This window comes from Nicotiana tabacum, chromosome 8 (assembly GCF_000715075.1).
Source record: "Nicotiana tabacum cultivar K326 chromosome 8, ASM71507v2, whole genome shotgun sequence".
Classification (NCBI taxonomy): domain Eukaryota; kingdom Viridiplantae; phylum Streptophyta; class Magnoliopsida; order Solanales; family Solanaceae; genus Nicotiana; species Nicotiana tabacum.
In genome coordinates, this window is record NC_134087.1 from 160216851 (window position 1) to 160235680 (window position 18830).

Here is an 18830-nt window from a genome sequence, read left to right on the forward strand (position 1 = left end):
AATGATACATTGGGATAAAGCAGAAAATATGCTTTAGTCAAATTATGAACGAAAAACTCGCATATGATGTATCAAAATGTATGGTCGTTCATTTTCCTATAGCAAATTATGGATTTATCATTTATTGAACCCTCTTTTTAGTTCTCTATTGTGTTATGTGAATGGTACTTAATTATTGATATCACTTTTATAATCTTTTTTGGATAATAGGATAATTATTATATTAATAGTAGCATAGTATTACCAAGTTTTGCCAAGTTATTACAAACAGAGGTAGGATACAAAGGTTGAATGCCTGAACTGCCACATCCTCCCCCAAACCCCCAACCAAAAAAATTAAGAAATAAAAAGGAAATGGACGAGGAGAAAGGAAACAAAAAGGCAAAACAAGCGGGAAGTAGGCAGTGCATGCGAAGTGGGAACTAGTCTTTCGCCTTTTTATACAACAGCACCATGCGCATGCGCTCGCCACAATTCATGGCTTACTCCAATTTCTCGACAAGTTATAAGCATTGGGAGCCCCCCAACTAACAAAAACTTTTTATAAATTTTAGGAATCGAAAATCATCTTCTAGAAGTAGGAGTATCCAAATCGTTTTCATCCCCAATTTTGGGTTTCTTCCATCAGTTCGTAAAAATGGTGCGTAATTGTTTTTTTATTATGTGTTCCAGCTAATTGTAGTCTGCTAATTTTGTCATTTGCTTGGCAGAACAAGCTGGGGTTTGCGCGCAAGGAGAAAGTTCAGCAATTCATGGCCGTAACTGGGGCAAGGTAGGTACCTTAGTCATGTGGGTTTACATTTGTTCTCATTTTACATTGTCAGTTGCACGGTCTTTTGTATGCTTCTCTTTGTGTATAAAATTTGAGGATACCAAGATGCTAAGTGGGCTTCTGGACATAAGAATTGTGAAATTCAGGAAAAAAGTGATTTTTTTTCTAGTGAAAATGATATTTGAAAATTAGAGATGTGTTTGGACATGAATACAATTTGGAGCTATTTTTTAATTTATGGAAGTGAAAATTTTAAAAAATAGCTTTTTGGAGTTTTTCAAATTTTCGAAAAATTTCGAAATTCAACTTAAATTTAAAAATTTCATGGCCAAACACTTATTTCCAAAAAGAGTAAAAAAAGTTCGAAAAAATGAATTTTTTTATGGCCAAACGAACCCTAAAATCATGAACTTCTAAATTTCTCATAGACGCTCTCTTCGTTCCATTTTACGTGATATTATTTCCTTATTAGTTTGTTCCAAAAAAGAATGACATCTTTTCATATTTGAAAATTAATTATTTTTACCCATAATACCATATTTTTATACCCATAGAAATCTTAAAACATGTTTAAAATCACAATTTCAAAAATATTTCTTTCTTAAACTTCGTACCCCGTCAAACTACCACACGTAAATTGAAACGGGGAAGTAAATCTTAGATAAACTCCTTTAAGCACAAAAAGGAGTACCTTATGTTGAATAAGACCTCATCAAAACAAAAAAATGGTAATTGTGTTTCGTGTTATGCCCCCAAAAGAAGTCATTAGAGTTCTGGGAATTGGGCATTTTCAGGGACTAGCCCGCTTCTACTCTTTTATTTTATTTTTTCAAAAAGACAAGGAGGATTAAGAAGGCCATTATTAAGGAAAACAAGGCAATAGCTTCGGTTAAAGCAAATCCCAAAATAGCATAACCTAATAATTGTTTTGCCAATGAATGATTTCTCGCAACAAAATTAAGGAACTGAAAACATTTCCAATTGTTGATATCTTAGATTACCAAATCCTTATATCAAGTTCTGAGTTATTAGTTTCTGAAAGTTAAATACAATTAGATATGCTTTGTTTCTCATTTTCTGCAAACATTATCACATTGGTGTAGATATTTGAAGTTGTAAGGTCTAGGGGTAGGTTTCCATTTAGTTTTTGTGTGTTTGGGTGGTCGCTTTCAATTTCTAGTGGACTGAAAGTTAAATAAGCTCATATAAGCATGTTTTGTTACTTTTTGGTTAAATTTGCTCATGTAAGCATGTTTTTGTAACTTTTTGGCTATGCCCGAGGCGTTTTTTTTTTCATCTTCCTGCGAGGGGGCTATGCTCATAAAGAATTCTTGTATACTAGTAGACAATGTAATGAGTTAACTGAACATATTGCTTTTGGACTTCAGGAAATATCGCGTGAGACTTTCTTGCTACTTCCTTGGGCGAACGCTAACCCAATTTCTTGATGTGTAGCCATTAATTTCATAATTTAGTTACATAATGAGAGTCATTTTGTTTATTAGAGTTATCACAATTGATTGTGGAGTGAGATTGTTTGGGAGAAATGTGTTACTTGACTGTATAAGTTTTAGTGTTTGTAGATGCTTTATACTCCCTGTGCCTCATTTATGGGACACAATTTGATATAGTATGAAGTTTAATAAGTTAATTAACTTTGTATGTTTCTTTAATGTCTCTATACCATATATTGTGATGAGATATTTGTGCAGCAGGAGAGTAACTGAAAAAAGTTTTGGTTAGTAATGAGGAGTTGCATAAAAGAATATGGATTCCATGGCTCCTTTCTTAACTCTCATCCACCTACTGATGACCTCTTTCTCAGTGAAGATAGTGGATAGTTTTTATTTACACAGTAACCGAGTAATATGGCAATGTAAAGTGTAATCTGATATACTTAACACCATAAATTTTTAAAAATGATGGAGAGAAAAACTTATTTTGTAGCCAGAGAAAGTTCGGTTGAACTAATCAAGCTACACGATATAATTCCTCTGCTTTTGGTACAACATTATTGAGGGAAGAAGAAGCTTTTTAGTAGAATCAGGATTAACCACAGCAAAACAGCAGATGCAATATAGTGGACATATTCAATCACCTTGCTGTGGTACAAACTACTAAGGGAAGAAGATGATAAATGATCATCATTCTGGAAATTAACCACCATATGGGATAAACATGCACTGCTAACAAGATACCATTATTTACGGAGAAAAGAATTTATCAGTCAAAGGAATCCAACTCGGCAGTATAGGAGTTATAGCTTTGCTCAGGTAGCATCCTCTAGCCTTTAAATGAAGCTGCAACAATCATTTGTCATATAGATAATAATGGCACCAATTTGTGGTGGATGAAAGGGCATTAAAATTCCATAGGTTCCAGGGTTAATGTTTGATGGACATATACTGGGATGTTACAATACTCCTACCAGTGTAGTGCTACAAAGATAAATCTAAGTAACTGGGGAATTGCAAGTAGGGAAAGGTTATAAAGATGAATGGAACTGATTTTAGATCGAGTTCCCATCCAGAGTAAAAGCAATTATGATCGGCTGGTGGGTCTTGAAAGGACAGAAACTCTTGCTTGGTTTCTGATTCCCGATAGCCTCTTGCCACTGGAATAAGTTAAACCTAGCCATGTATAGATCAAACTCTCGAGCTTCCCACAGAATCTATGCTCAGATGCGGAGGCTTGTGATATGGGCAAGTGTTTTTTGGACTGAACCAATTGCATCTATAGTGGATTAGATTACGCGCGGAGCCGCCGACACGTGCAACAGATCTCGCTGGAAATTCCTCCTTTGTCCGGCGCGTGGGAGGGAGTTTTCCGGTGGGATTGACTGCGGTTGGTCGCCTGAGCCTGAGGAGTTTTGTGGTAGTGTTGGTTTTTGCACAACACCGATGGAAAGGCGGACAACCTCTTAAGTCGTCAGAAAATTGCATGGCGACAAGGCCTTTCTTCCCGGAAGTTGCTGGAATGATGCATAATGATAATTTTCTCAGTAAAGCTCTGATATCACTGTGAAATACAGGCACGAGAGAAAGATGTTATTGATATCGATTTACTACAATACTAGGAGCCTATTTATATCTACACTCTACAAATACATACTACTACTATTCCAATGTGGTACTAAGCATATATACATAAACTATATAACAGTTTTGAAGTGTATGATTATTGGATAAATTGAAGTGGTAATATATAGAGTTGAAGCAAGGTTGGGCTGGGAAGGATTATCGGTGGGTGGGTGAGAAGAATGGTTGGCGCAATAGAAAGAGGTGGCGATGAATGTGGACTTCGGTTCATGGCTTAGGTGAATGAGTGAGGAACAGAAAATTTGTGGCAATTCTTATTTAAAATATAGCGATTAGGATAGCTTAAACGCCAAATGGCACAAGTGTAGAGGAACGACGACATTGCATTAAGGTGAATGGTATGATTGTCTAATGGCCACTCATACAACTATCTCTATTCTGCTCGCAAAGTAGAGGCTCCCTCATACTCAAATCCTTCACAAAATAATAAAAAGAGAAAAATTCAATAGTAGTGTAGTTATCTCAACAAAATTGGGAACATAATTGAGGTTATTGTTAAGGAGCAAGAGAGTGTAAGGTATTGAGAAACTTAAAGTGAGGATGCGTTGTACTTATGTTAGTGTTACCAGTATCAGATATTGAATGGTGTTACCATCACCTGCTGCAATTTCTTTTGGGCTTGGTGGAGATAAATACAACGGGAAGGGTCTCTTTGGGAAGACGAGCCAAATGATCACGCAAACTAAAGATTCTTGCTTGAGATTTGGTTGCGTATGCAGTATGTAGAGCATCCCAGTAGCCTTAGCTGACTGCAATGGTGATAGTACCAGCAAGTGTTGGATTAACTGAGGTCAAGATAGCATTTTGTATTAGCTTTTTTTTGGCGATACCATGCAACGTATTTAGCATTTTCGACATCTCAATTGTTTTGAGACACTGTAGTGTTGTCAAAGGCGCGCTTAAGCCCGAAAGCGAGGCTCAAAACATGTTGAGCGCTTCGCCTCGCTTTGCGGGCGCTTCAGTGTCGCATCAAGGCTCTAAGGCATACTTTTCCTTGCTAATGAGTGTAATCATGAAAAGGCAACACTGAACAATTGATATTACACTTTATCGTAAATTTTTTTCCATATATTTGTTATTCATGCATATAATTATTAGTCTTGGACTAGATATACATATTTTTACTTTTTCTCCATTTTCACCCTTTTCATTAAAGCTCACGCTTTATTTGCGCTTTGCGCTTAAAGCCCCAACGCGCCTTAGAGCTTATTTGCGCTTCTCGCCTTTGATAACACTGTGACACTGACGAGTAGGGGCAGGGTGAGAACCATTGAGATGGCCTAAGAGGTTGTGACCACGCATAAGCATAACACCTTGAGCTTTCCGGAGGGAAAAGATGTGGCTGCCGGCTAATTTGTTGGGTAACTGGATTACAAAATTAGATTGAACAACAACTATATCGGTTTTGGTATCGAAATTGAGGACAGAGACGTTTGCGGCCATTTAATAGGAAGGGTCAGACGACTATCAGGGAAAAAAAAAGTTGGACACATGAGAGTTAATTTTCTCTTGATACCATATGAAATATATGACTGCGATAGAATGAAAAGAGTTTTTTTTATTGATTGTGTGCTGAGAATATAGAATTTAGACAATCTTTACAACAACTTAATGGTTAAGAACTATCCAAACAGACCCTAAATAGGAGGAGAAAGTTACAACAACATCTTAACGACTAGGAACAGAAATTTAAGACTCTAAATCATCGGAATAAGATAATCAATAATATAATCATTTGATATTCTATGCAAATTTGATGCTACCATTTCGGTTCTTAGGAAGTTCATTTACCGCATAAATTTGTCATAAAAATATATTAGGGTAAAAGTAATATTAAAACAATGCTACTTGCCTCTCTAAAATTATAAGCATTAATTATAATTTTATGGTCTTCAATATAGAGTCGGATATTGAATTTTAGCAACTTTTAGCGCATCTTAAAGAGGGTAAGTCGAAAGGAGCATCTATTTTCCAGGTATTTTCTTGTATACTATTATTTCTGTGACATGTTGAAGTATCACAGTCATTCATAATTCTTGGTTATTAAACATAAGTTTAGGTTGTTATTTGCTGATTTTTTAGTACGGTGGAACCATGACATTTATTATGTCATATGGTGAATCATGGTAGCTAAACTGGTTGGCTACCTAAACTTCCACCTTATTAGCTGGGGTTCGATTCCCCACCTTGTAATCCTTTTCTCGTTTTCCGTTCCCCTATCTTTATGTATGCGTGTGTATATATGTATACACACTTGTTTGTTTCATTATGAAAAGACTCAATGATTTGAGAGCAAAACATTAGCAATTTCTGTGATATTTGAATGCCAAATGGTTGCATTTTATCCCAATTCGGGATCTTAAGCAAATTCATTTTTCATTTATTTTGTCACATTATCCTCTAAAAGAACATTAATGTTTACATGAACATTTTAAATTTTTACCAAAAAATACTGTGGATTAACTTGAGAGGCCCTATTTGTATAGCGTACCCCCCTTAATCTTTATGTTTGTATACAGTGAGAAAGTTGCTATTCAGACTATGAAGACCCATGATTGGCATCTTGAAGGAGCATTGGAAGCATTCTACAACGAGGGAAATGCTAAGGTAGTTCAGGAGAAAAATCGATGGGAGCTGCTTTTCAATAAATACAAAGGTAAAGACTGTCTCCTATAATTTTGCAAACTGAATATTACTTATTATTTTGACAGTTTACATGTTTACTCCTTGCTTTGATATTGTTTTTCTTATAGAATAATGTACATATGCTTTATCAATAAACAAAAGCATCTGCACAAACTTGTTGAATTTTCTCTTTTACTTTTAATAATTTATTTTGGTTATCTGGGCCAATAACCATTACTAGCTGGAACATTGGGGCAGTCAAAATAACTACTGGTATCCAGTAAACCTTACAGGTTGGTGACAATCATTCTGATGTCTTGATCCTGGAAGAAGTCGCTAATTATGATCCTTTTTCTTACAGATAACTAATCCAAGTTTAACTATAGAGCATTGTGAACTTTTACTGAAATTGGTCACTAAACTATAAACTGGATTACATTTTAACATTGTAGTAGGATAATCATTATCTATTTCGCCGGGTTATCATGTAGAGTGATCCTGCCGTTAGTACTCTTTGAAAGAAATTGTTCCTACCATGAGGTGCCAACTGAACCTATATCCTTTTTCCCTTGTACAAATTTGCCCCTTTAGAAATCATTGAAACATTGAACTCTCCGTCAGATGTTCCTTCGTTTTTGTAACCTTGCCCATGCAACCCATCCCAACAACTACCAACTCCTCTGATCTCTCATGTCTCTTAAGTGACCCCCTTCTCTTGTAAACCCCTTTCCTCTAGGAATGGGAATGGAGTTGGCTATGGGAACAAGGGATAGGGTGTGTAATTTGTACTCTCTTCCTAAATCAATGGATGAGACTTTTGCCATCATAAATACTGATCTACTAATAAGCCTATTCTCTTTAACAAACAATTGGAAACACATATGGTAGACGGAGAACCTGATTTGCATGATGCTATGGTAAACAATTGTGAAGGAATGCCCTTTTATTAAAAGCTAAAGTAGCTTTCGTCATTCTTTGCATTTAAAGGCATCTTTATTGAGATTGTTCTATTGTATAACGTATACTTTGTGAGCAAAATTGCATTATCTTATTGGATCTCTTTTATATGGCAATCTCTATATGTGTGTATGTAAACAAATATTACTCTTTTCCATTTCGCAGACCCGAAGGCTGACATGATTATGGCTGATGGTATTAGCAACCTCTGCAATGACCTTCAGGTGCTTTACCCAATTGGCTGATCTAACGAGTCAAGAATTACTATGTTCCATGATTAGAATTCAAGAGAAGTGCTTTTAGGTGTTGTCTACAGTAGATTGAGTTGTATAGTTTGTCCTTCTAATCTTAATTTAAACTTCTGTAGTATCACATGCTGTTGTATATGGTATATTCCGTTGTCTTCTTCCTACCTTCCTGATAATTTCTTGGTGATCATGCCTGATTGATGTAAAACCTTTTGTTTTCTTGTCAGGTTGAACCTCAGGATATAGTTATGGTATGTGAAATTATTATCACTTTCCTCTACTTCTCTATTTCTGTCTCTCCACCTCTTTCAAATACTCTATCCGTTTCAAATAGAATGAACCTCTTTCCTTTTTAGTCAGTTTCAAAAAGAATGAACCCTTTTTAAATTTGGAAACGATTAACTTTAAATAATTTCTTTTACCCTTAATGAGATGATTTATAGCCACACAAATATCTATGGATTGTTTTTAAGCCACAAGTTCCATAACTCTTCTCTTTTTTCTTAAGCTCTGTGCCCAGTCAAATAGGTTCATAAAAATTAAAACGGAGTGAGTACTAGTTTTGAAGGTGGGGGGAGGAGCGGGGCGATGCAAAAAAGATTTTATTGATTGTATTGTATTGAAAAAATTAATTAATGAAAAAGGACTATTTAACTCATACAATCAAAATGACACATGTCACAGTAAAATTTAAGCCATACTAATCGGGTTGATTCTCCTGCAGCTTGCTCCTCTTTTATTGATTTTGAGTAAAAGAATAAGTTTTCACTTGAAAGATAATATTTTAAATTCACTTACAATTGCCTTCAATTACAGTTGGTGCTTTCATGGCACTTTCAAGCTGAAACCATATGTGAATTCTCCAAGCAGGAGTTCGTTGGTGGAGTACAGTCTCTTGAGTAAGCCTAGATTAAGGCCTTTGCCCCTCTATAGTTGAATTTCTTTTATTGTGGCAAGTACAAATTTTAGATGTTTAATGTATAATGAAGCTGTATCCTGAATGGCAGAATAGATTCATTGGAGAAGTTCAAGAAAAAAATCCCATTTTTGAGATCTGAGCTGAAAGATGAAGGTATGTCATGACATGGAATTCTCCATTGCTGGTCAAAGAAATTACATCATTTATTCAATAATTTCTTATTTGAAATTTCAGTATGGATATCAAATCTTTCTTTAACTGGTAATTTTATCTGACTAGATGAAAGAATTCCTTACCTTTTGATCTTTTTTAAAACCTTTTTCCAGATACTTTCCGTGAAATTTACAACTTTGCTTTTGATTGGGCAAAAGAAAAGGTTTGTACTTTATTACTGATCCTTCAGTACCCTTTTTCTCTCAAAGTTCTAAGGCTGTCTTGAGTTTGCATTTTCTTTTTTTTCAATTAATTAATTCTAAATGACTGCTATTTATTTTACATTCAGAAGCTTCTTCATTTGCTTGGCTCTCCTTGTCTTTCATGTATTCATTTGACTTGTCAGATACTAGTATGTCTCTAAGATGCAATAACTCAGTTTATTGCTGCCGATTCCGAAAAGGATTCTCCTTTTTCCCCCATTACCAGATAAGCCGTGATGCATTTCAAAGTTATTCCGTGTTTACTATTTAGTCTAACCGAATAGTTCGTACATAGGAAGCTACTTAGCTTATACCAAGAATCTTGGGGTACAAGCACTTAATACTGGGTTTTTTATGCAGGCTCATTAGCAGAAGACAATCTAAAGCCAAACGAATCACCTTTAATTGGGATGTTGCAGTAAATTGTTGAAGTTATTCAATAGATTTGAATGGAAAAGGAAAAATTTAATAAATTACAACACGCCATTAGTTATAAGCACCTCTACTTCAAATAGAAGACACTGACAAGGTTTATGTTGTGTGTACAGTACCTCGAAAACTTTGTTTGCAGCAGTTCGCATCGTGTCACTACACAGTGGAACAAGACACACCAAGGCATAAATTTGATTTTGGGTTTAATCTTAAAGCGAGGAAACCAAGAAATTGTATGAATGGTACCTATCAAAATGAAAGCTGATAAAATACGATAAGTCCTGTACACAGGGAATGGTATAGTGGCTGAGTGGAGTAACAATCTGGAGATCCCAGTTAGAACACCTAAAACACTTGCCCCCCCCCAACACACACACACACTATTGTTGAAGTCCAGGAGATCCCATGTTTGAATTTCAGTTATAAAACTTGGTGTGAGCCCATGCATTCCAACTTTCATTGGACATGATTACCTTGGCAACTTGTGCTTGTGGGCCGGATAAGCTGCCCGGTATATTAGTCGAGGTGCACACAAGTTGCAAACACCACCAATGTTAAACAAAATAGTATAAGTGCTAAACACTTGAAAGCAGGTACCTACACTTCCGAAACTGAAGGGAAAAATCTTGAATCAAAGCCTTGGTCATTTTTAAGCAGTTTTGAGAGAATAGAGTAGTAGAACCTTTTTAAGGAATTGAAAATCCGCTATTCAAAGTTAAAATTTCCTTTCTATTTCATTTATTACATTTTTGTGTTACAGGAGTATGCTACTTTGCATCCATGGTTTGGCTTGATTTATGGGATGATTGTTGTATATATTATCTGATTCCTGTATATTAGTGCTACTACTTTCTTCATGTGATATCAATAAATAACTTTTGAACCATAAAAAAAATCTCCTGTCTTACCATAGCGAATAGAATTCTACAGTATACAGTGAACACCACTGGGCAGCAGATCTTTATGTTTTTTTCCGCTTTGTTGGCTTGTACTAGTTTTGCATGTTTTACTTACATTTCGCAGTTTGTTACTTTTCATAACCAGGAAGAGCCCAAGAGTATGGTTCGGATAGAGATACGTTTTTACCCTTTTGCTTACTAAACAACATTTTAGGGTGACAAATGCCATGCCTGTAGTTTCAGCTGTATATGTCTATCTCCTCCTCAGGAGATGCGACAGGAGGTTGTGCGAGGACTGCAAGGTTATCCCAGGTGAGACCTTGTCGACGCAGCATAGGCTTTTGGTGATGGACATTTGTATTAGGATACGGAGGAAGCAGAGGTCAGTACAAGGATGCCCCATGATTAGGTGGGGCGCCTTAACTAAGGATAAAGCTAAGGAGTTGGAAGGAAGGTTATCGGCAATGGGAGCTTGGAGAAGCAGTGGGGACGCAAACACAATGTGGTCGACGACGGCGGACTGTATAAGAAAGGCGGCGAGAGAGGTGTTAGGGATATCTACGGGCCACAATGGTGGCCACAAAGGAGATTGGTGGTGGAATGCAGTTGTCCAAGGTAAAGTGGAAGCAAAGAAGGCGGCTTACCTGCGGTTAGTAGGGAGCACTGACGAGGAGGAGAAGAGAGAGAACAGTCAAAGGTATAAGGTAGCTAGGAAGGAGGCGAAGATGGCAGTGACGGAGGCTAAGACGACAGCTTTTGCTCATCTGTATGAGGAACTAAGGAACAAAGGTGGGGAGAAGAAGTTATTCCGACTCGCTAAGGCGAGAGAGCGGACAACTCGGGATCTGGACCAAGTGAGGTGCATAAAAGATGATGACGGCAAAGTTTTGATGGGAGATGACCAGATTAAGAGGAGGTGGCAGACCTACTTTCATAAACTTCTAAGTGAAGAAGGGGATCAGGATATTTTACTTGGGGAATTGAGGAATGCCGACAGCCACCATGAATTAAGTAATTGTAGGGACATTGAGATCGACGAAGTCATGGAGGCAATGCGTAAGATGAGAAGGGGCAGAGCTACCGGGCCAGACGAAATTCCGGTTGAACTGTGGAGGTGTGTGGGTAGAGCAGGCTTGGAATGACTTACTGCATTGTTTAGTGTTATATTCAAGACTAATAGGATGCCTGAAGAGTGGAGGTGGAGTACAATGGTCCCGTTGTATAAAAACAAAGGTGATGTCCAGAGCTGTAACAACTATAGGGGCATCAAATTACTAAGTCATACCATGAAAGTTTGGGAGAGAGTGGTAGAAATGAGAGTGCGAAGGACAGTGTCTATTTCAGACAACCAGTTCGGGTTCATGCCGGGGCGATCTACCACAGAAGCTATCCACCTTATTAGGAGGATGGTGGAACAGTACAAGGATAGGAAGAAGGATCTCCACATGGTGTTTATTGATCTGGAGAAAGCGTACGATAGGGTTCCTAGGGAGGTCTTATGGAGCTGCTTAGAGGATAAAGGGGTCCCGGTTGACTATATTAGGGTGATTAAAGACATGTATGCTGGAGCTAAGACTCGGGTTAGGACAGTAGGAGGCGACTCTGAACACTTTCCAGTTATTACGGGGTTGCACCAAGGGTCTGCGCTCAGCCCATTCCTATTTGCCCTGGTGATGGATGCACTGACTCATCATATTCAAGGGGAGGTGCCATGGTGCATGCTATTTGCTGATGACATTATTCTAATTGACGAGACACGAGGCGGCGTCAACGAGAGGCTAGAGATTTGGAGACATGCTCTTGAGTCTAAAGGTTTCAAGTTGAGCAGGACGAAGACGGAATACCTCGAGTGCAAATTTGGAGTTGAGCCGACGGAAGCGGGAGTTGAAGTGAGGCTTGACTCTCAAGTCATTCCCAATAGGGGTAGTTTCAAGTACCTTGGATCGGTTATTCAGGGGATCGGGGAGATTGACGAGGATGCCACACACCGCATAGGGGTGAGGTGGATGAACTGGAGGTTAGCGTCGGGAGTCTTGTGTGACAAGAAAGTGCCACCGTTACTAAAAGGTAAGTTTTATAGAGTAGTGGTTAGGCCTGCCATGTTATATGGAACTGAATGTTGGCCGGTAAAGAACTCACACATCCAAAAGATGAAAGTAGCAGAGATGAGGATGTTGAGGTGGATGTGCGGGCATACAAGGATGGATAAGATTAGGAATGAAGATATTCGAGAGAAGGTGGGCGTGGCCCCCATGGAGGACAAGATGCGGGAAGTAAGACTCAGATGGTTCGGGCACATTCAGAGGAGGAGCAATGATGCACCGGTGAGGAGGTGTGAGCGACTGGCTGTAGTGGGCACGCGGAGAGGTAGAGGGCGACCTAAGAAGTATTGGGGAGAGGTGATCAGACAGGACATGGCGCGACTTAGGATTACGGAGGACATGGCCCTTGACAGGGAATTATGGAGGTCGAGCATTAAAGTTGTAGGTTAGGGGAAAATTGTGAATATTTCTACAACACAATAGAGTGAGACTAGTCAGTTAGGAGTTAGACTAAGAATGTCATTGGTCGGCTATTGATGCAGGGCTTTACCTGCTAGTTTTACTATACCAGCCATCTATTACGTATTTCGTATTTTGTATTTCATATCTCTTATATTGCTGTTATTTTATTATGCATTTTTATGACACTAATATATCGGCTCCTGTTGCTTTTTTGAGCCGAGGGTCTCCTGGAAACAGCCTCTCTACCCTTCGGGGTAGGGGTAAGGTCTGCGTACATATTACCCTCCCCAGACCCCACTTGTGGGATTATACTGGGTCGTTGTTGTTGTTGTTGTTGTTGTTGTATGTCTATCTTACTTCGTTATATTAGGTAATGATTGTTTATTTATAGATCTCTTAGTAAACATTTAAATGGAGATTTCCGTATATTTGACATTATACAAGGGTATATACTCTCTCTGAGCTTCCTCTACTGCACTAGGGATAACGATATCCACATAATTTTCAGGGTCAGAAATCTTTGGCCTTGGAAACGGCAATTGGGTTGTGGCAGTTATTCTTTGCAGAAATGCAGTGGCCATTGGTTGAGCATTGGTGTCAGTTTCTCGAGGTAATTGAGAGGAAAATCCTCAGATATCCATTTTTTAAGTTGTTCTCTATTTACAGGCAGCTGACTACTAGCCTGTTTGGCCAAGCTTCTTCGACTCTAGAAGCACTTTTTTTTTTTTTTTCAAAAAGTGCTTTTCTTTCAAAGTTGAAGTGTTTGGTTAAGCTTTTGGAAGAAAAAAAAATGCTTTTGAGGAGAAGCAGAAGCATAAAAAAGTAGTTTCTTTGCAAAAGCACTTTTGAGAAAAATACACTTAGAAACAGTTTTTAAAAGCTTAGCCAAATATTAATTGCTGCTTAGAAGTGCTTTTCAAATTAATTATCCAAGCACAAACTGCTTCACACCAAAAGTACTTTTGAGAAAAGCACTTTTGAAAAAAAGCACTCTCAAAATAAGTTGATTTTTGCAGCTTGGCCAAAAAGGCTATACATTTGCTAGGTTTGACAATTCAGTTTTTTTGCTTAATGAAGATGACATCATGCCGTATTTTGCTGGATGCTCATTGGTTCTGTTTACTTGATGTAATCTCATGCTTGATAATGCTCCAGCCCTTTTGATTTGTGTCTATTTTAATGTGCACATGATTTTCAAGTGGTTCTTATTTCCGCATGACAACTAATGTGCTGTTACAAGTGTTTTTTGCGCTTATTGAGGATGCTATAACTCACCCATGTCCTTTCTTCTTGTGGTATGCTTTTGTTGCCAACTGATTCAGGACCGGAATATGAAGGTTATCTCACGTGATGTTTGGCTACAGCTACTGGAATTTGCAAAGGTAAGTTCCAACTCATCACTTTAGCGTATTAGCTTTCAAACACACCCTCTCTATATATTCTCCACCTTCTCCCCGTACTCCATCCAATTCCGTCTGACTTTCTGCTATTAGTCTATTATCTAAATCATGTCAAAAGATGCCTAAAGGTTTTTGTACTTACAAAAAAGAGAAAAAAGTTGCCGGAATGTTTTGCACCTCAGTATGTATTATTTCAAGTTATTTTTAAAGGAAAAAAGAACAGAACATTATATTGGTATGTATGATGTCGTACGCAGACTGTGGACTCTACATTATCAAACTATGATGCTGAAGGAGCTTGGCCATGTCTTCTTGATGAATTTGTTGAATACTTGATTGAAAAGGGTCATTGTGCGAAAAAGTCGGATGAATGATTGAATCCTGGAGTACCGATGGAGTGCTGTCACTTTCAATGATGTGGAAAACACTTTTTTACTTTTTGCTTCCAAGAACAACTCCTTGTACAAAATAAGTGAGGTAAAGGACCACTTGGAATTGTAGATGAGTCTTGCGTGTTACTGTACTAGTCCTCACTGTCGATTCAAAGTTATCATTTCTTGTTTGGATTTACTTGATTAATTAATGAGTCATTCTTTGGAAAAACTCCCTAAGAGCAAAAAATTAGGGAAACTGATACTAACTCCTAGTACTTGATCTAACAATGGAAAAACACTTGAGCGTTCAGCTTCATCTTTCTGGCATTTCTCCAGCGCAAGAGAATGTTTGAATTATTGGAAGGGAATGGGAAATTGCAGTTGTGTGTCTTGTTCGACTTCCAAAGGTGTTGACATACAAGTTGTCTAGCACATGTATACACATGTACTACATCATAGCTAGCACATGTATATGGGTTGTATAGTAGGTGTAATACAAGTTGTGTAGCACATGTATACACATGTACTACATCATAGCTAGCACATGTATATGAGTTGTATAGTAGATGTAATTAGGTGTATGACAACTAATAGATTAGGTGAATTAGTATTATAAATAGGCTTTGTAATCTTCTCTTCTAGATATGAAATATAGAACTTCTTTGGTTTCTAACATGGTATCAGAGCATTGAAGTTTTTTCATCAGTTTGTTGTTGGGAATTTTTTTTTCCCGTTCGAATTATTTTTGTTCAAAACAGTTTTTCGCTGCTTTGATTCTATTTCACTATTTCCGGCCATTTTTTCCTGACAACTTTCATTTTCCAAGATCACTGTTCAAATATTACTATTCACTGTTCACCGTACTGTTCAAATATCACTGTTCACTGCACTGTTCAAATTTCACTGCACTGTTCTTGACTATTTGATTCTGCTATTATTCGGGTGCAAGATGACTGAAACGAAACCTACCGTTGATGTCATTCCAGTTATGTCCAAAATTACGGAGAATAAGTTCATGGGTTCCAATTACATGGATTGGAGTAAGACGATTCGTCTCTATTTGCGGAGCATCGACAAAGAGAACCACTTGGTTGATGATCCACCCAAGGATGAGACTAAATCAGTCTGGTTAAAGGAGGATGCAAAATTGTTTCTCCAAATCAAGAATTCGATGCACAGTGAGGTAAATGATCTAGTTTCTCATTGTGATTATGTGAAGGATCTAATGGATTATTTAGATTTTTTGTACTCTGGCAAAGGAAACTTGTCTCGCATATATGATGTGTGCCAGGCATTTTACCATCCATCCATGCAAGATCGCTCTCTCACCACTTACTTCTCAGAGTTTAAGAAGGTGTATGATGAGCTTAATGTTATATTGCCGTTTAGTCCAGATGTGAAGGTACAACAGGCTCAGCGTGAACAACTGGCGGTCATGAGTTTCCTTTCTGGTCTTTCTCCCGAATTTGAAGGGGCCAAATCGCAGATTTTATCTGGGACTGTTATCTCTTCCTTGAAAGAGGCCTTTACAAGAGTGTTGCGTACGGAAAAGTCTCATCCAGGTCCGACAGCCACGATTGATAGTGGTGCTCTGCTTAGCTGCGTCCAAAAGAATAGGAGTCATAGTAATCGCAATCGGAGTAGCGATAGTCGAGACCTAAAGCAAGGGGAAGTTGAATGTTTTTATTGTCATGAGCTCGGTCATACCATACGTTATTGTGTGAAGCTTCAGAATAAGAACAAAAGATCTCAGTATGCCAACATCGCCACTTCCGAGACTATTTCACCATCTCAGTCATCATCTCCTCCTATCAATACTATCCCCGAGTCAGGTAAAACCACTAAGTGTCTCCTCTCTTCGTCATCCAAATGTGTCATTGATTCTGGTGCCACAGATCATATGACAGGTAACTCTAAACTCTTTTCCACTTTTCAGTCACATACCCAATGTTCCACAGTTACTTTAGCCGATGGGTCTACCTCATATGTTTTAGGATCTGGCACTGTTAACCCAACATCTTCTCTTTCCCTTAGTTCCGTCTTAAATTTGCCTGATTTTTCTTTCAATCTAATATCTGTCAGTAAACTTACTCGTACTCTAAATTGTTGTGTCTCATTTTTTCCCAATTATTGTCTTTTTCAGGATCTTACGACGAAGCAGATTATTGGTAAAGGTTCTGAGTCTGGGGGTCTCTATGTTATTGAATCACAGGTGCCGAAATCCATTTCTTGTTCAACTGTGTTGTCTCCCTTTGATGTACAATGTCGATTGGGTCATCCATCCTTGTCTAGTTTGAAGAAGTTATATCCTCAGTTTCAGAGTATTTCCTCTTTAGATTGTGAGTCATGTCAGTTTGCTAAACACCATCGCCTTCCTAAAGTTTCTAGAGTCAATAAACGGGTCGACTTACCTTTTGAGTTAGTTCACACCGATGTTTGGGGTCCATGTCCTATTATCTCTAAAACTGGTTTTAGATATTTTGTTACCTTTGTGGATGATCATTCTCCTGTTACTTGGTTATATTTAATGAAAAATCGTTCGGAGTTGTTTTCAATTTTTTGTGCTTTTTGTGCTGAAATAAAAACTCATTTTAATGTTTCCGTTCGTAATTTAAGGAGTGACAATGCAAAAGAATATTTTTCGGATTTATTTAAAGATTATATGGCTACAAATGGTATTCTACATCAATCTTCTTGTGTTGACACCCCTTCTCAAAATGGGGTTGCGGAACGAAAAAATAGACATCTTCTTGAAGTAGGCCGAGCACTCCTCTTTCAAATGAAAGTGCCAAAATGTTTTTGGGCTGATGCCGTCTCTACAGCTTGTTTTTTAATAAATCGTATGTCATCTTCTATACTTCATGGTAATATTCCTTACAACATTCTTTTTTCCTCTAAGCCATTATTTCCTATTGAACCCAAAATATTTGGTTGTACTTGTTTTGTTCGTGATGTTCGTCCACAGGTAACTAAATTAGATCCAAAGGCCCTTAAGTGTGTGTTCTTAGGGTACTCACATCTTCAGAAAGGCTATCGGTGTTATTCTCCAGATCTCAAAAGGTACTTAGTGTCTGCCGATGTCACATTCCATGAAAATTATCCGTTCTTTTCTTCATATGTTTATAATAGTTCTGAGGAAGAAGATGATACTTTGGTCTACACTGTCACACATCCAGTTAGTTCTCCAACACCTCTTCCTCAGTCACCCGTTTCCCTCGATCGACCATCCGAGCAGCCACATGTTCTTCGTGTGTATACCAGGCGACAACAAACCTCAGAACCCGATCCTTTACCTACTTCTACTTCGTCGGTAGATCCAACCTCCTGTGTTTCAGATCCTAGTTTGGATCTTCCTATTGCCATTCGCAAAGGTACACGACAATGTACTTATCCTATTTCTTCTTTTGTGTCTTATGACCATTTGTATACTTCTTCTAGCTCGTTTATTGCATCATTAGATTCTGCTAGGATACCTAAAACTATTCGTGAAGCATTGTCCCACCCAGGTTGGCATGATGCAATGATAGAAGAGATGATGGCTTTAGATGAGAATGGTACTTGGGAGTTGGCTGATCTGCCCACTAACAAAAAGGCTATTGGGTGCAAGTGGGTATTTGCTGTTAAGTTTAACTCCGATGGGACAGTAGCTTGCCTTAAGGCACACCTTGTTGCAAAAGGGTATGCACAGACCTATGGAGTCGACTATTTGGATACTTTTTCCCCGGTCGCCAAGTTAGCTTCTGTTTGATTATTCATTTCCATGGCATCTACTTATGATTGGCCTCTGCATCAGCTTGATATAAAGAATGCTTTTCTACATGGAGATCTTCAGGAAGAAGTATATATGGAGCAACCACCTGGGTTTGTTGCTCAGGGGGAGTGTGGAAAGGTATGTCGTCTTCGAAATTCTCTTTATGGGCTGAAACAGAGTCCCCGTGCTTGGTTTGGCAGATTTAGTGAGGCTGTTCTAGAATATGGGATGAAGAAAAGCAATTGCGATCATACGGTGTTTTATAAAAAGTCTGATGATGGTATTTGTCGCACCTCCTTTTTCCGCACCCGCAAGGGGCGCAAGGGAGTTTATTCCAATTAAAGGACAATCGAAACGGGATTTGTCTATTTATTTCAGAGTCGCCACTTGGGAGATTCAGGGTGTCCCAAGTCACCAATTTTAATCCCGAATCGA

At 38.1% G+C, this 18830-nt stretch overlaps 2 protein-coding genes across 4 annotated transcripts; both read left to right on the top strand.

The window, feature by feature from the left end:
• The first annotated feature begins 266 nt into the window (after positions 1 to 266).
• Positions 267 to 15761, top strand: LOC107804497 (uncharacterized). Of its 3 annotated transcripts, XR_012694309.1 has the most exons (12): positions 269 to 640; positions 711 to 772; positions 6390 to 6526; positions 7618 to 7676; positions 7928 to 7951; positions 8517 to 8599; positions 8708 to 8772; positions 8946 to 8995; positions 13379 to 13480; positions 14193 to 14252; positions 14528 to 14747; positions 15631 to 15761. XR_012694309.1 is itself a non-coding variant. In XM_075219825.1 (11 exons), the coding sequence occupies exons 1-11, from the start codon at positions 638 to 640 to the stop codon at positions 14642 to 14644; spliced, it is 762 nt and encodes a 253-aa protein (XP_075075926.1). In that variant the 5' UTR covers positions 269 to 637; the 3' UTR covers positions 14645 to 14849. The 3 variants fall into 3 exon arrangements, 2 of the variants coding, with proteins under 2 accessions (XP_075075927.1, XP_075075926.1); XM_075219825.1 differs by lacking the exon at positions 15631 to 15761 and having other exon boundaries at positions 14528 to 14849; XM_075219826.1 differs by lacking the exons at positions 13379 to 13480; positions 15631 to 15761 and having other exon boundaries at positions 267 to 640; positions 14528 to 14849.
• On the top strand, positions 15594 to 18392 carry LOC142163374 (uncharacterized). Its single transcript, XM_075220652.1, has 4 exons — positions 15594 to 16551; positions 16639 to 16721; positions 16788 to 16856; positions 17610 to 18392. The coding sequence occupies exons 1-4, from the start codon at positions 15594 to 15596 to the stop codon at positions 18390 to 18392; spliced, it is 1893 nt and encodes a 630-aa protein (XP_075076753.1).
• The last annotated feature ends 438 nt before the right edge of the window (positions 18393 to 18830 follow it).